Below are 17351 nucleotides of genomic sequence, written 5' to 3' on the forward strand. Positions count from 1 at the left end.
ATGTTACGTAACATTCGACTATTGGGAATCGATGTCGTTGGCGTGCTTTAGTCTCGACGATGGTAGCTTCACTAGCGCAAACGAATAATTAATCGGTCAACCGCCAACGTTCCACTTTCCAGAAAATTGAGCTACGTATTTTTTTCATTACGTTTCCTCTCGTGATTAAAGATATATTACTTAATACGATAATTTGAAACGAAGTTCGCTTCCTTATTTATATCGAAATAAAATTTTAATAAATTAATATTTTTTGAAACGTGAACATTGAAAATTGATGCATATTTTTTGTTACATAAATAGGATTATCATGATACTTTTATAAGAAAACCGAAGATAGGTTGTCCCATAGATACTTAGATTAAATACTGAGATAAAAATGTTAAAATTATGTCATTAGTTGTTAAGAAACTGAAACGGCGGTAGAATATCTGGTTAGTTGGTGGTAAATACTGATAGACTTGCACAAAGCTCTACCACCAAGTATACGAACAAATCTAAAAGATCTGTTTAGTTATTAATTTTCATATTTATACACATCATGTTTCCGAACGTGACACGTTTATATATAACAAGAATCTGTAATCCTGTTTTCTATATTAAGGACAGGGTAACACCTGATTTGAAGCCAAACAAAGTTAAGAATGGGCAATATTGTTAAGGCATATTTTCTAAGTCATGAATAATATTTAATAAGAACTAGATATAGTAATGTCATAAAAATATTTTTAATACTAAGTATGGGTATTAAAAAAATATAGGAATTATTACAATACTTCTAGTTAGTACTCTATAGCCACATATGCGTAAGTCTTATAGAACTCCTAAAAGATCCTCTCCACTATTTTTTTTATTTAAAGTATGTAGATACATATTCCTTGGCACTGTTAGTAATATTCATCATTCTTAAAATCGTCAATGCGCCACTAACCTCAGAAACAAAGAAGTCATGTCCTTTAAGCCTCGTTTCAAATCGGAACATAGCAATACTAAGTTTTGCTGTGTAGCGTTAAAATAGAGCTACCAAGATGGACTTGCAACAAGCCCGACTGCCAAGTGTTCCAGCTGGTTTATTTCTGCTTCAATTTACAGAAAAATTAAAATAAAAAATGCATGTAAGAAACACAAGCCCGACAACTTGAAAGGTAACGCGTGGGCGAACAGTAATTGTGATGCTTTCAACGGAACTGAAATGGATTTGAGTAAATGTTTTAGTAATTTACAAACACATTTACAGTTAGTTCTTGATACCTTTTTTTGAAAATGTTTTCATGTTTATATGAATCTAAATTTCCGTAGCGAATATTGTTAATAGTATCAAATAAATTCAAATAGAACTCTTGATATCGATACTAATTTGAATCGTATTTTATTCAATGAATATAATTTGTATGGTGTGAAAAGCGATAATATGTATATATTTTTAATTTGGTTTCAAACAGAATTTATATAGGATCAATTGATATTGATTCAATGAGATTAAAAAAAACGTTAATAGTGTAAAATTAAAGCGAGTGAAACTGCAGAAACTGAAACCTTCTCCAAAACGCGCTATATTTTCTGATATAAGTTTAATGTTACATTGGTTTAATAGTTTTTTCAATTAGGCATTGAAAAAAAAAATCGTTAATTATAAATATACTTCTAAATCTGTTAGCGATGTTTAAGCTCATACCTTGAGCCAGTTATCAACAAAAATTATAATATTATAATTATAAAATTAGATACAGCCGCATGGAGCAAGATATTCATAAAACTAAAAACAAAATTAATACCAAAGCAAAATAAATTACATAAGTTGATCTAGTTTACCTGCATCACCTGGTTCCGAGATCCCGTACAGGCCTAAAACAAATTTTAAAGTTTTCTTTTATAAGTTACGCCGATCGATATTTAATTTTCCTTTCGTATCGCAAGCGGTAGAATATTTTAATAAGAAAGCAAACATAAAAGCGTTGAAAACGACACCTTTCAATCTTTTCATTAAAAACTTATATTTTAATATTGATTTATTAAAGCACCTTATTAAAATATCAATAGATTTAAAAAAAAAAGACCTTTACTTCTTGAATCACTAATTGATTATTCTAAAGAGTTCATTAAATGCTAATTCTGATCCAATGAAAATGAGGGAGTTAATCTCGTCAAATTTATTTCGTAACTCAATAATCCTTTTGATAATACGATTACTCTACACTTCCATGTAAAATTAGATAAATATAATAAATTTAAAATCGTCATCCCCCATGCCTTATAAGAAAAGATACTAAAAAATTAGCATGATATCCGCTTTGCCGATTTCAGTCACGGCGATCATGCTCTACAAAAACTAGTCAACCACGCAAGGAACTGAATAGAGCCACTTGCACGGAAACAGGTGCATACTATATTTTTACACAGTAACGAAACACAACCAAAGTAAAGTAAAGTAAATCCTATTCTAACAGGATTTCCGCCGAGTACTTGATTATCAGCCTGAATAATATTAGAATCATAATGGACCATGTCAGCAATGGTAATAATTAAACACTTTAAGAAAATATATTACATCTATGTATACGTATAACAAAATATTTGACATAATAATATACAGTTGTGATAACTAAGTGCAGCGTTAGATTTTCTACTTGCTAAATAAAACTCCATGCTTGTACGAGTGAGTCATATTAAAAATTTTATAAATATATTTTTTCTTAAAGATATTATTTCCCGACATTTTATCATACATTATTGTTCATTTAAAATTAAGTATGGCTGTCACATTGTATAGTTTCAATAAAAGGAAAAAGCAACATATTCGATAAACTTTAATTGAAATTATAATATATGTTCAAATCGATGCTAATAAATCAAACAAAAACCAATTTCAACTTACGTATTTATTTGACGAACAGAAAACTTTGAAATGATAGCGTAACGTTATCCTTTGAAAATGCTTTCGAAGCTTCCGAATTTTTTGGCTACCGACCAACGTGAATATGGTCTTCTTGGGAAAAACTAAAATGCAGACTTTAGCACATTCTCTTTGACGCACCTGAGTAAATTTATATGTTAAAAAATCTCGTTAATTTTACTAAATATCGCAGTAATAAAAAATAAAAATTATTTTTCGTTTGTGATTGCGATAACATTTATAAATAATTCTGAGTTATAAATGATGATTGCTAATGATAAATAGTATATTTATTAATTTTTGTATATATGTACATTCCTATTATTTGTATATATGTACCAAACATTTATTACAAACCTACGCGAGGGTTAATATTAAACATTGTTAAACAGATAAATTATGTGTACACTGATATTTTTCTATCAGATATGTGCTATTTTATATTTAAAGCAAGAGGACAAGTCACTACATATTTAAAAACAGAACACGACTTATAGTTGTATAGATGTGACATACCAAAAAAATATAATAATAAAAAGTGAATATTAACAAACCACTTTGCAATATTTATCAGTACATATATATACCGCTCATGAGCCCGCTGTTAGAAATATTAACCATTCCTTACATTACCAGTGCGCCACCAATCTTAGGAGTGAAAATGCTCACCCTTCAAACCGAAACACAACAATACTAAGTATTGCTGCTTGGCGGTAGAATATATTATGACTAGTTGGTACCTACTCAGATTGGGCTTGCACAGAACTCTACCACCAATTAAATAAAGTACCAAGTAAAGAACGGTGTCGTACCAAATATTATGGTAATTTAATTTTGTTGATAAGATATTTTAAGGACATACAAACTTTAAGGTCTCATCTTCAGCTTCTGAAACGTTTACCAAAATCAAATTAACTACTTTTACTTGAATTTAAATAGTAATTGTTCAGTGACAGTAATGACGCAATACTGATCAATGAGCGTTCTTAGTCACGTATTTAGTTACGTAATTAATCGGACTAATACAATGACTGAATTGATTGATGTTATAAATAAATATAATATAAAATATTAACTTATGAATCATTCGTTCAATTCTATAACACCTTTTGACAGGAAGTGTTTCCCCGTTCATGGCATACACTGGCGTAAGGCCAAGAAGCGACAATAGAGACGGATTTTATCCTATTCTCTCTAAGTGCATACATGAATGCGTTTTAAACTTTTACATTTAAACACGAACGTTTTCTTCGCGCATTTACATACTACGTATGACATTACCATCAAATTTTAAACGACATATTTTATACAGTTTTAATAGAAAAATAAATGAAATTTTATTATTTAATTAACAATAAAATATTTTATACAAAATTATATCAGTATTATTATTAATATTAACTCACTGTTTTTTGTTTTATATAGGTATGTATTTTCAATAATATTATGAGATAATTTAATAATATCGAAGAAAACACTCAGGGCCTTCAGTGAGATACATATTAACACAGACGCATCGATCATTATGATTGTTTTCCAAGTAATTTACTCGGCTCTCAAATGCGAAGTGTGTTTTCACTCGGCTAGGAGCAACATATACTTGCTTTAAAATTTACTTTACCAGTAGAATAACTTTTTACATAATAATATTTCCAAATCTGTTCTCAATCTTTGCGAAGACTTTGAATCTTCCTTTATCATAAATTTAACTTTACAGGCTTTCATGTGTATTATTTTTCACTCCATTAGTTGCTAAATCTAATGTTGTTAAAATTGTTAGATATTAGATAACAATGACGTTGCGTCTTTTTACCCCTGATTCACGATTTTTTTATATACGTAGGCGGACGGGCAAGTGGGCCACCCGATGTCATGTGGTCACCACCGCCCATAGACAACACGCTGTTAGAAACATTAACCATTCCTTACAACGCCCGTATGCCACCAACCTTGGGAACTAAGATGCTATGTCCCTTGTACCTTATAGTTACACTGGCACAATCACCTTGAAACCAGAACACAACAATTCTGACGGGCTTGCACAAAGCCCTATCACCAAGCGATGTAACATTGTTACTCGGTCCACATTCCTCGGTCAGAAACATAGCTTGAATGATGTAAAATTATGATGAGACAATTCTGTTTACCCGCATTGGAATAACGTAATAGATTTATATATTTATTAAAATATATTTAGGATATAGAAAAAAAAGAAAACGTAGAATCATGAGATATGTTAGTTTCAAGAAAATACGAACACTTGTAGAGGGTTTTTTGTATTGACATTAACGAAATAAATAAATAGAAGAAAGAAAAGAAGAAGAAAAAAAAAAATTTAAAAGTAGTAAATTTCACACTCTTATAATTTTATATTGAATTTTACATCGTTGATGTATTAAAAATAAAGAGCTCGCTTTATGTCGCAATACTGAATTAAAGAACATCCATACACTCGTCATAACTCAACTCCATTGTTGGTAATAAAGTTTGATATCAAAACACAGACTCGTATTATTTAATAAAATATGTGCTGTCACGCTTCGCTGTCTCGAGAATGAGCGTTTTGATGGAAGTGTTCTAGCGACCTAGTTCTTCTTGTAATGTTTTTAAAAGGATTTTTTTTTCTATTTTGAATTAAGAAGTATTTCAAAACCAGAATAATGTTTTGTGATGTATATTACTTTGCTTAATGAGGGATCACTGTTTTTTTGAAGTGTAAACTTCTATAGCCGCGTTGGGTACTTTTTTACTAAAATTTACTTTGTTTTTCTTCTAATATATTAGATTAGATTACAGGAATTATTTTAAAACCTATTGACAACTTAGATAAATAACTTACCTTTAAAATAATAATTTAGTACTTTTAAACTAACCCTTAAATTATACTTTAATTTATATAAAATTATTCGAATAAAATAATCAATAATATAATTTTTAATAACTTTAAAAGCTTGATCCGTTTTTGAGTTTCCATCAGTCGACCTTTATAGAATCTAAGTTTATCTATAGTTTTGTGACTGTCGATCGATGATCGATTATCACAGTCGATTTAATCAAGGCAAAACTTCATACCCTAACATAGTTTGGTGACACAATACGTTCATATGCATTGCAAAAATAAAAATAAAAAATCGCAAGAAAATGTGTAGCTATGGTAAACCAAATTAATTGATTTAGTTTTTTTTTATTATTTTAGTGAAAAAAGACAAGGAACAAACATATTTCATCTCTTCTTATTTTGTATAGTAATACCTGGTACAGAATAGTGATCACGTTTCCGACTATCAAATTATAAAAATTAAAGTTAACCCAATTGACTTTCTTAATTCGACTAGATCTAATCAATTAATAGCAACATAAAGTGTTCTGAAATTACATTGAAATTGTCCTAAACTTCAATGTAGGATAAAGAATTCGATTCTAATTAAAAAAATATATAATATCTATAGAATTATTTTAGAAATAAATAATATTCTGTATATACAATCCAAAATTTAACACTTATAACATTTTCAATTATATTTAACAACTTTTAAACGGAACTACAAATACACGAATAAAAAGTTTATTGCACCACGATAAACAGAAGAAAATATAAAAATTAATATTGACGTAGCCATTTTGTTTTATTACTTCGTTCACATAAATTTGGTATTCTAGTTAATGCACTTGCATCACAAATGCAAACATTTTAATATCATATGGCATTATATAAATTATAAAATCTTACAGTGATAATTGTTCAAAATTAAACGCAATAATTTACCCAAAGTTACCAAAAGTTAACGTCATTTAATTTCTTATTTATATTTAACAATTAAGATACATACCTATCTACTTATACTACAGATACATATTACTGAAAATAGGAGATAATACCATAAAACTGTTTTATTTATGGTACAGGTATGTGCAAGGTTGTCCAGGATTTATTGGGGTAATATTTTTTTATATTTAATTTCATAATTAGTATTGAAACATTGCGAGGTATTGATATTATACTTGATACTGCTTAAATACGTTTTTAAGAAATACTTTGGTATGAAAACTTTCCTTTACGTTTGGCTTCGGGTCAACGCCAATTATTTTCTGCAGACTCTTTAAATGCTGAATATTTATTCGTCTAGAAACTATAGCGGGATGGATGCATTGACGATATTTGAATGATATCCATTTCGTGGTAAGTAAAGAATTCCTAAATATTGTTTTACATAGTAATTATATTAACATTTTAATAAATATGGTGTTTAAATAAACTTGTACTAAATATTGTTTCGTAGATAAATTTCGATTTTAGGGGAGAAAGTGAATGATTTATCAAAAAAGACAAAAAAACAGACAGATCCAGAGAAAAGGGCGCATAACAAACAAACATAATTCTTTACTTTTATATAACAGTATAAATAAACCGAAAAAAATTCTAAGGTAGTCTAAAATCCATTTTTATAGTGTGGACAATGCCTAATTATTGCACAATTTGTATTTTTATCTCTTGAAATATTCACAACTTCAACAATTTATTTTAAATCGACAGGAAACAAATTTGATTCATAACTAAGTTAGTTAGAAATGAAACGGTAATGGAACGGTGCGGCTCAGATGGACAGTTTTATATGAATTTCTTGTTTATTACTGCAAATTTCAAATTTAATTTTAACAGTAATCTTATATTTCAAATCTGGAAGCCTTCAGAGTTGTTTTACTTCTATATTTATTGATTAAGAACGACGAAACTTTTATTTCAATTTACTAACTACAGAATTATAGTCTGATTATCTAAATAATATAGTTTATTTTCCATTGAATCGTATGATCATCAATTCTTACGTTACTATCTTTTACTCCAACTTTGCTTAAACTTAAAAATTAAATTAATAGTATTTTTAAGAACATAAATGGAAAAGATATCTGAGTAGTTTACCTTTTCACCTAACGTTGTTAGCACAAAGGAGTGCCTGTCAGTTTTAACGGATTTCAGACCCTTTTTCAAATTAATATTTGTTTTAAAACTATGTATATAAATATACTTAGAACGTTGAATTTCAATATTCTGTTTTGGGTATTGATAAAATGAAAAGTTACTTAAAATATTAATCTTAGTTTTTATTGTTTATCATTCAAACTTATATATTCTTGAGTGTTCAAATCAATCTGTTACAGACATTTCATTGAATTGTTAGTTATTGAAGTTGTTAAAATCCATCATTATTCTAAAAATTAATTAAATTAATTTAAGTTTTAGGCTGTTTGTTTTTATTTGTAACACTCACTATGATGATTAATTATTTTTCTTTAAAAAACAGAGTGTTTCAATAGTTTGAATTAAATATGTATATTATTGAATATATGAAAATAGTCGGCTAAAGCGTACCTGAAGGTATTTAGTCACCATAAATTATGAAATGGCCACTGAAGAAATATTCACCATTTCTCATACATTCAATGATGTTTTGAAAAAAACAGTCTGTACATTACTTGGCTCTTTTGTCTTTTACCTCTCCCTTCGAGGAGAAGGTTTGGAGCTTATTTTATATTATAACACCAGCTGCTCCAATACAAGTTGGATGGTGATTGCCACACATGTGGCAGAATTTTGTTAAGATTAGACTTGCAAGTTTCCTCGCGATGTTTTCCTTCACCGCCGAGCACAAGATGAATTATTATAAACACAAATTTACGGATGAAAATTCAGTGATGCTTGCCTGGGTTTAAACCCGCAATTATCGGTTAAGATGGACACATTCTAACCACGGATATATTTTTTAATAGCTATCAGCGTTCTTAATTTTGATTTTTCTATCTAACCTATTAATGTAATTATTATTCGAGTTACTGAAGCAACTTTAAATCAAATCAGAACATTTCAGCATAAATAAACACAAATTTATGAAAACACAATCGAATCTATTTCGTAATAAAATATATTTATTATAATTTTACTTAAATTTTAGAATTACAACCTAATTTAGTGAAATTACACGAGACCGTAAAGTTTCGTATCAAATTAATTATTATTAATTGCAAGTCAAGCATCAAGGTTACCTTTCAACAAAGAAAGTCTGTAAAGTGGAGCTAAGTATTGAATCACCGGCTCGATAACATTAAAGTTTAAGAATACGTGCTACCAATTTCACACGGATCATTAACTTATTATAACAGCTCTGTGAATTTACAGAATCAGATTAACCCATATATGCTTATTTTTTTTTACACCAATTTTGATATGTAATTTTTACATAACATTTTGTTTGATGCTATAAAATTTTAGTAAGGTTTGTAATATTGTTATATATTGTTGATTTGGAATCTCACATTCTTTTTTTTTCTGTAGTGTGAAACCTTGAGTAGATTTAGGTTAAGCAAGTCAATATGCAGCTAATTCTGGATGAATATTGTAGTATTGAAATAAGTTGCCAACACTTGCCATAAGATTCGACCTTGTCATGAAAAAAATTGTTAAAAAATATTTTTATAAGCAAGTTTATTTGGCATTGTTATACTTTATTTGGCATAATATTATAACCGACAATAAAATATGTGGACAAAATTTTTGCACATCGGTTGATTGCAAGTTGTTTAAAATTTTGTTGCAATGTTTGATTGAAAACAGGATTGAATATAGGACTTAAATTAAAGCTCGTAATTATAGTTATATTTTACTCAGTCTCGGTTTGTTCTAATTTAGTTTGATATAGTGCCCTGATGGGACTGAAGAGAGACCAAATCCCTGATGAATTATTATTCACAAGATCGACGTGAAAGATAAAATTGACACTATCTCTGAGGGCTTAAATATCGCTTAAGCGGTTGGTGTTTTTGATCACAATCTTTAAACGACGTATAAGAATGCCGAATGACACTAAAGCGGTATTTATAAGACGTTCACCTCGAATCATGCAAACATTTCAGCAAATATTTTGTAACCAAAAATATTACACTCGGCGTTCGACTCGATCATAAAATATGCTTTAAATATTATAATAATTGTAGTCAAAGTCGCATATCAAAAACCCATAAACCTTCGAGTTCTGATATTATGCTTACAAATTACAGAACATAACGGCTACAAACGCATTTCCTAATGACAACCATTTATCTAATCTTTTCATACTTTACCATTTATTTAATTTATTTATTAGTGAACAAAATGAATGAATACAATTTTAAAATTTGAATCAAATAAAACGTTATAAAAATATGAAATCTCAGTAAAGCGATAGATAAAAAAAATCTAATTGCAATAATAATAAAACCGTAAAGCTAAAAAGTACCGATTTAACTTTACACTAAAATATTATAAAACGAAGTCGCTTGCTGTTTCTGTCTATATTTCCACCGTCTTGAAAGATAGAGTGATAAAAAAGGTTAGTATACAACGTAAATACTTTGTATAAAATAACAAAAGTATGACAGTGTTTAGTCCAAAATAAACGTATTGGTACGCTTACATGGCTAATTCTTACATGGCTTACATGGCTAATGCTTGCTAAGCAATTTTTATTATATATATAAAAACAGTTTACTAGTAAATATTGGGTCTTAAAAAGGTATACAGAAAAACATGTATCTCACTTTTAATGACTATTTTTATCTATTAAAACTTAGTAATAAAACTATAGTATATTTATCGAGGCAATCAATATCCTGATTCAGTTAAATATCTTAGTTACCTGAGGCATTTATTTCACATTAAAATCGTTCTTCACGCTATAACTCTCGAATGAAACTTAAAAAGAAATAAGTTTTCAAATTATACGCAAATAAAAAAAATCGTATCGCTGCGAATCGCGTGGTACTGTAAACTTTAAATTTCGACCTTGGCAATAATAAATGTCCAAATTAGAAACCTATAAGCTGTTGACACATTTTGACCTACATTACGCAATAAAATTAGTATTCATATTTCTCATTTATGACATCCTTATATAAAATAATAAACAAACGATATAAAATAAATATACCTATTAAATATTTTCTGACTCAGCGCACTTCTCATTTTCGTTATTAATAAATTGTATCCGTGCAAAGTCGGGCTGGGTCGCTAGTATTACATATAATGGAATTACTTTGAAAAATGTTATTTCTTAATACATAATACATTAGAGTGCGATCATAAATTACCACCGTGAAATTCTTACGAATAGATAAGATCATGAGGGCGACTGAAATTTTGTCTTCTTGTCTAAAAAGGCCATAAAAAAGCCTGTAAATTTCCCATGGGCTAAGACCTCTCTCCCTTTGAGGAGTCAGTCTGTATATATTCTGTGTACGTACTCTTTTTGTCTGTGTGTAAATACACCGATAGTTTTTTAATCATTGTATTACGAACTTTGTATATTATAATATCGTTAAATATTACTCTGTCATTTTTATTACAGACTTCGAAATAAACGAATTATGTATAAATATATGTACATAAATATATTTTTTAAATTGTTTGCATCTTATTATGACCTTTTATTGTTGTCATACAGATAATATCGTGTTATTGTTATTAATAAAATAATTATATTAATAACAATAAAACTATCATATTATACAGGAATAATATGGTAATTTCTATGGTACCTCGCGCACGTTTTCATGTTAATTAGCGTGATAATGTTGTTATGTTCAATAAATTACTTGCACGAACTACTACTATTAATTATTATTTGTTACAATTATGTTATACGCTGTGCTTAATGAGGGTCATTGAACTTGTTATTTATGTCAAACTGCTATATCTTTGATTTGAAATTAAAGCAAGTCGTACTATTTTGTAGTAATAAGGAAGCCGAGCCTTACGAACTTACGATAGAAAGATTGTATGCACTAACCACTATCTAAAGTTTATTTTTTAATAATATGAATAGTGCAAATGAGACATCTTATGGTAAGTGGTCACCACCACCTATACACATTCGCGCTGTAAGAAATATTAACAACGCCAATGCGCCACCATTATTCAAGCTGGAACACTATAATAATGAGTATTGCTGCTTAGCAGTAATTTATTTGATAAGTGGGTGGTACCCAGGCTATACACAACGCTCTGCCACAAAGTAAAAGTAATTTTTATTGTTAGAAAAATTAAACATTTCTTATATTATTGTCAAAGTATAGTGAGCCTCATTACATTCACACACACATACATACTTTTTATCACAATTATGATTGACAACTGACTCTTATAATTACAACACCGTTATACAAGGTATATTAGTACAATGGTTGTTAAATGGGTGGGACTTACCCAAAATCTACTTCAACAAATATTTGTTCAACATTTCGTTTGAGTTATAGTACAGTGTTAATGTAAGCTTCAGTATTTAGACTTTCTTTACATACACTTAAAATTATAGTGTACATTCAGTAGGTATTATGTAAGTAGAAATTCTAATCTTACAGGAGAATACGAACGTGAAATGTCAGAACGTGATTTGAATAATTGATTATAATAATCATTAAATTAATAGGATATACGTATCAAAATAGCTTGACACCCTAAACCGGATGTCAACATTTCACGAGTGAAATACGTAGTGATTTCTTACAGAATCGCACTGCAGATACAAGTGTTTTAACAGTCCCACGGGAAATATGAGATTGTCGTTATAAAAAATAAATTCTGTAGCCATAACGAATTTCATTAAAATATGTAAAATGGTGGCTATGAAGTGAAAGACGGACGGATAATATATTCAAAATTCGTCCGTCCAAAAAGGACCATGTTAAAAGTTTTTTTTTTATTTTCTATCATAGCTCCTGTACAGTTTTTTTTTTATATATAAAAAAATATTTATTATGAAATAAATTATTTCAATTTTCCAAAAAGGATTTTCTCGCTTACTCTGAGCTTTAACACACACCAGGGAAAGAAGGTAAGATCATATATAATAAAAAATTTAAAGCAAAGCTATGTAACTGAAATTTCTTTTAGCGTAAGATGTTTATCGATGATATACACTAAAAGCTAAATGTGATACCGAGGAGCTTCATACCTATAGGATGAACCCATTTTTTCCAATACTTTTAAATAGTTTTGGTTGAATTGATAGTGCCGATCGTTATAGAAAAGAGATTACAAGGAATAAGCTACAAAAAGATTTATTTTACAATATATATAATAATCTAAATACAAGAAAACCTAATAATAATATAAAATTATAATTTTTTTTTTTTCATGTTAAAGAGTTTACTTAATAAATTATAATTTTGGTCTGGAAATCAACCCCGAACTGCTATATTTGATTCACAGTCGCTGAAAGCGGAAGAGGAACATTGTATGAAATTTTCTTTAGTGAAACCTCTGAACACATAGTGTTATGTACGTATCTTTAAGTCCATAACACTTTTACCTTTTGTAATACAATATGTGCATGAAAAATGCACGTAATATTTGAGTTCAAGTTTAAAAGTATAAGCGCAACAATGTAACTAGAAGTGACCAAAGAAAATTAAAGTACTTATATGTATCCTGAAGGAGTCGATGGTTATTTTTTTTGCTTTTACTAAAAAAATGTTTTTTTTTTAATATTGACTATTTTGTTGCCGCTCTGCTTCAGTTTCTTTATTTTAAAAATAACACGATTTTACAAACTTAATACTTTTGGAAAGTTTACCCTTCTTAGGATACATTACTATACAATTTTAATTTCTATAACAATTACTTTTACATCCACTTTAATACTAATTTTGTAAACTAACTTTTTTTAATTCTTTGAAAATACCGTAAAGTTATAGTAATTATAGTTGAACAAATTTTTCCATTATATTTTTCCGTGGCTGTTGATAAGTATTTCAGTAAAAGCTCGTAACTACTAGGCGAAGAGGTCCTCTCCTCTTAAGGCTTGAAGCTTATTCCGCCACGTTGCTCTAAGAGGGTTCGTCTATAAATATAAATGTGGCAACTTAATATACGCGACATGCAGGTTTTCAATGGTGGTTTTTCTTCACTGAACTTTATGTTTATCACAACAAATTCTCTGAAGTCGAAGTAAAGCTTGCCCGGTCATTAATCTATAATTTCCGGTTAATACGTGGAGTATTTCATTCATTGAACCATCTCATCTCAGTAATATATTTATTTACGCAAAACTTTCGAGGGAAAATATCTTGAAACTATCAAAATCGATATAATTTATGACAAGGCTTGAACAATGAATAACGACTGCGTTTCCATAACAAAAAGAAGCTAAAATACAGATTGCGATCTTGGCGCAAGGGAGGTGCCAAGTTTGTAACAAATGGGAGCAAAATCAGAGTTCATCCGCAGAGACTTTTTTTAGAAATGGCAAAATTAATTTCGTATACTCGTAGATACGATACAAGTATCTTCTAGATGTTTATTCGACTCGATTCAGATAAACACTGTAATTGTCAGTCATTGAAAACAAAGAGGAAAAAATGTTAATCTACCTTTACGTTCTACTTACATTACATTTTACTTCCTAAAGAATTATTAAGACGAGTAGCCTATTCACTCAATGTGATTTTCTTTAATAAATCGAACAAATTAAATTAATAATCATGTCATAATTTTATCCAAAATAATAATAAGAAAAATCGTTCCTTGACACACTGGCATCAATATAGAGCAAAATATGAATTTTCAATGTTTGTAAGAATCAATAAGAATTGCTAGTACTTACTACATAAGGGTTTAATTTAAGGTTCCAAAGTACTGCAAAATTAAAAATTAATATTACTGTACTAAAATTTCAAATATCTTCAGTAATAATCCTAAATGTGGCACTATTCCATAGTGGCAATAATACGAGCAGATTTTCCACGTCCAATCGCATTTCTGACCCTCTGAGCAAAACACCGGCCAGAGTCATCACAACCCATATTACTCGTATCTCAAGTGTATTTGTTTAATACAGGTTATTGCACGATTACTAAAGTCCAAATGTTTTAACTGCAGGGATAACAAAGACATAATTTGAAAAATACAATGATTCAATACTGTCAAAGATGAGATACAATAGCAATACTTCTACTAAATGGGCAGTTTTTGTTTTAACATCTACTTAGTGTTAAAGCTTTAGGCAAACCAATCTGGGTAGGTACCACCCGTCATAAGATATTATACCGCCAGACAGCAATATTTAATATAGTCGTGTTACGTTTAAGTAAAAGGGATATAACATCTTAATTCTCAAGGTTGGTGGCACATTGGCGATGTAAGGAATGTTCAATATTTCTACTGAATACTGGAATACAAAAGACATGCCATAATATGACATCTTTTTTATTTATTTATTGGAAAAGTTACACCATCAATACACAATCACAGTTAGTTACACAATCTTAGTTCTCAAGGTCGGTATTACAAGGAATGGTAAATGTTTCTATCGTCTGTGGACGATGGTGACCACTAATCATCAGGTGGCCCAATTACCCTACTGCGTAGCTATTTTATTTTTTTTTTAATATTCCGTGTCCTTTGTATTCCATATAGTGCATATTATGTATGTCAATTTCTTACAATTGTCCTTGGATGTCTTACTATTGGTGCAATTAATTTAAACAGCGCTTACTTAATTCCATATTATTGAAACATAAAAGTATTTTCTTATTGTAGATTTTATGAAATTCAATTAAAAGAAATATTTCACTAACTCCTTAAATTTGAGTATAGAAAACGTTGAAATGTTTTTTAATACTCTATTCAATATTTTTACTTTTCTCGTGAGAAAAAAAACTTAAACATTTCAACCACAAGCAACCTTTCACAATACACGCTTAAAGCGATGAGAACTTAAATATACAGCCTCGTCTTGAATAAAAGTCAGTATTCGTTTCATAGCATTTCTTAAAACCTCTTTAATACATATTTAAAAATTTAACTTTATTATTGAGTTAAACTTTCTGTGTCTTTTAATATCATAATATAATAATATATAGAAATTGATGTGATTAACTAAAGATGAACACGACATTCATTAAAATATTCAAATTTCAAACTCGAACATAACAATATTAATTATTGCTATTTGACGTTAGAATATCACGTTCGTTGATTTCCAAACATGTTATAGTATAAAAAAGTATATTAGTGCTGGTAATTTTACATCCGTAAAATGTTTGATGATTCGTATTCGTTTTTCAAAAAAGTAAGTTGTGATTTTGAGTAAATATGACTGTTTTTTTTTCTGCAATAGCATATTTACAGAAATACTTTATATGTATATTAAAGAAACGCTTCATTAATAAAATATTAATTATCACTAAATGAAAATGTTATCATCATTATCATAACAAAGTATCACAAGAGAATAAAAGAAATTCACGAGAAAAATCGATAATTTATACACACCTAAAACATACTCGTGGTTTGGAAACCGTATATTCGAAAACTTTGCGTATATTCTATGCAAATTATCAAATCCGTTAGTTTGTCAGAATATAGTTCCGAAAACACGAATCACGCTAAATAAAATCAGAATATTTGAATAAATTTCCTTTTTCAAACAAATAATTTAAATTTTATTTAAAATAAGCCTTATTGTACATAAGGCTTATTTTATGTGACTCTAGTTAAGTTAGTAAAAGCGTTAATTCAATTTGCACTGAACATTCTAAAAGTTATATCAGTACTAAATTTAAGTATCAATTTTATCAAACAATATCCAACTTACAAATTTTATGGATTTTAATAAAAGCTGATATCAATTAATGAAAATAATTATTAAAACATATTTCAAAATCAAAATCTTTGCTAGCAATTTCTTCTAAATTACGACTAAAATAATAAATGAATTAGTTCTTATGTATGTTAGTAAAACGCTAATCTATTTACTAATGACTAATCTTAAAAAAATATTACACATAACATTGATAATTGAATATTCGAGTGCGATCTTAAATCATTATTTTACAAGATTAAATCAAATGTAAAGCTAGCACCGGTTCAAAGTGTACAGCCTACTGAAGCAGTAAAACTCATAGCAGTTACTTTTATGTACCTATTAAAACAATTGAGACGCACCAATTACTGTGCCTGCTCGATCGAATTTGAAGTAATGATAACAACTCTTTCAACCAATAAGATACTTCATTTATATTAAATCGAGTATTATGTATCGATATTTTCACGGTTTTCAGGTCATATTTTCGTCGATTTCAATCGATTAATTGTAAAAGCATTCCTCCGATTTTATTATTATATTAATTTTTATAATTTTCGAGCAAAGTTGCGCTGTAAAGCAAATAGTTCCGAGCTGACGGGGTATTTTCCGTCGTTAGTCAATAGGAAGGCTTACAATGAGAATGAATATTTTGTTTGTGAATTTTCCTGCTTCGTATTTCCCACTAATGTTAGGTGATTATTGATGGCTTTTATTCGCTTTCAGTTTCTTTATCCTTCGTTCGCTCATTGACTACAAATTGCAATTTATTTCGATGCCTCCAGTTTTATTCGTAAATATGATACTACTTATTATTTATCGCGTTTGAAAATAGCTCTTTTATT

At 28.9% G+C, this 17351-nt stretch overlaps 1 protein-coding gene across 13 annotated transcripts in view; it reads right to left on the reverse strand.

Annotated features, from left to right (window-relative positions):
- Positions 1-17351, reverse strand: part of LOC113398625 (small conductance calcium-activated potassium channel protein) — a 238953-nt gene that overhangs the window by 93323 nt on the left and 128279 nt on the right. For 12 of the 13 annotated variants that reach the window (XM_026637464.2, XM_026637465.2, XM_026637466.2 and 9 more), the window contains exon 4: positions 1813-1845. The exons of the other annotated variant lie outside the window; for it this stretch is intronic. In XM_026637464.2, coding sequence (XP_026493249.1) covers positions 1813-1845 — 33 coding nt within the window. The remainder of the gene's footprint in view (positions 1-1812; positions 1846-17351) is intronic. 13 annotated transcript variants of the gene reach the window in all.

Source organism: Vanessa tameamea, chromosome 14 (genome assembly GCF_037043105.1).
Source record: "Vanessa tameamea isolate UH-Manoa-2023 chromosome 14, ilVanTame1 primary haplotype, whole genome shotgun sequence".
In the NCBI taxonomy this organism is placed as follows: Eukaryota; Metazoa; Arthropoda; class Insecta; order Lepidoptera; family Nymphalidae; genus Vanessa; species Vanessa tameamea.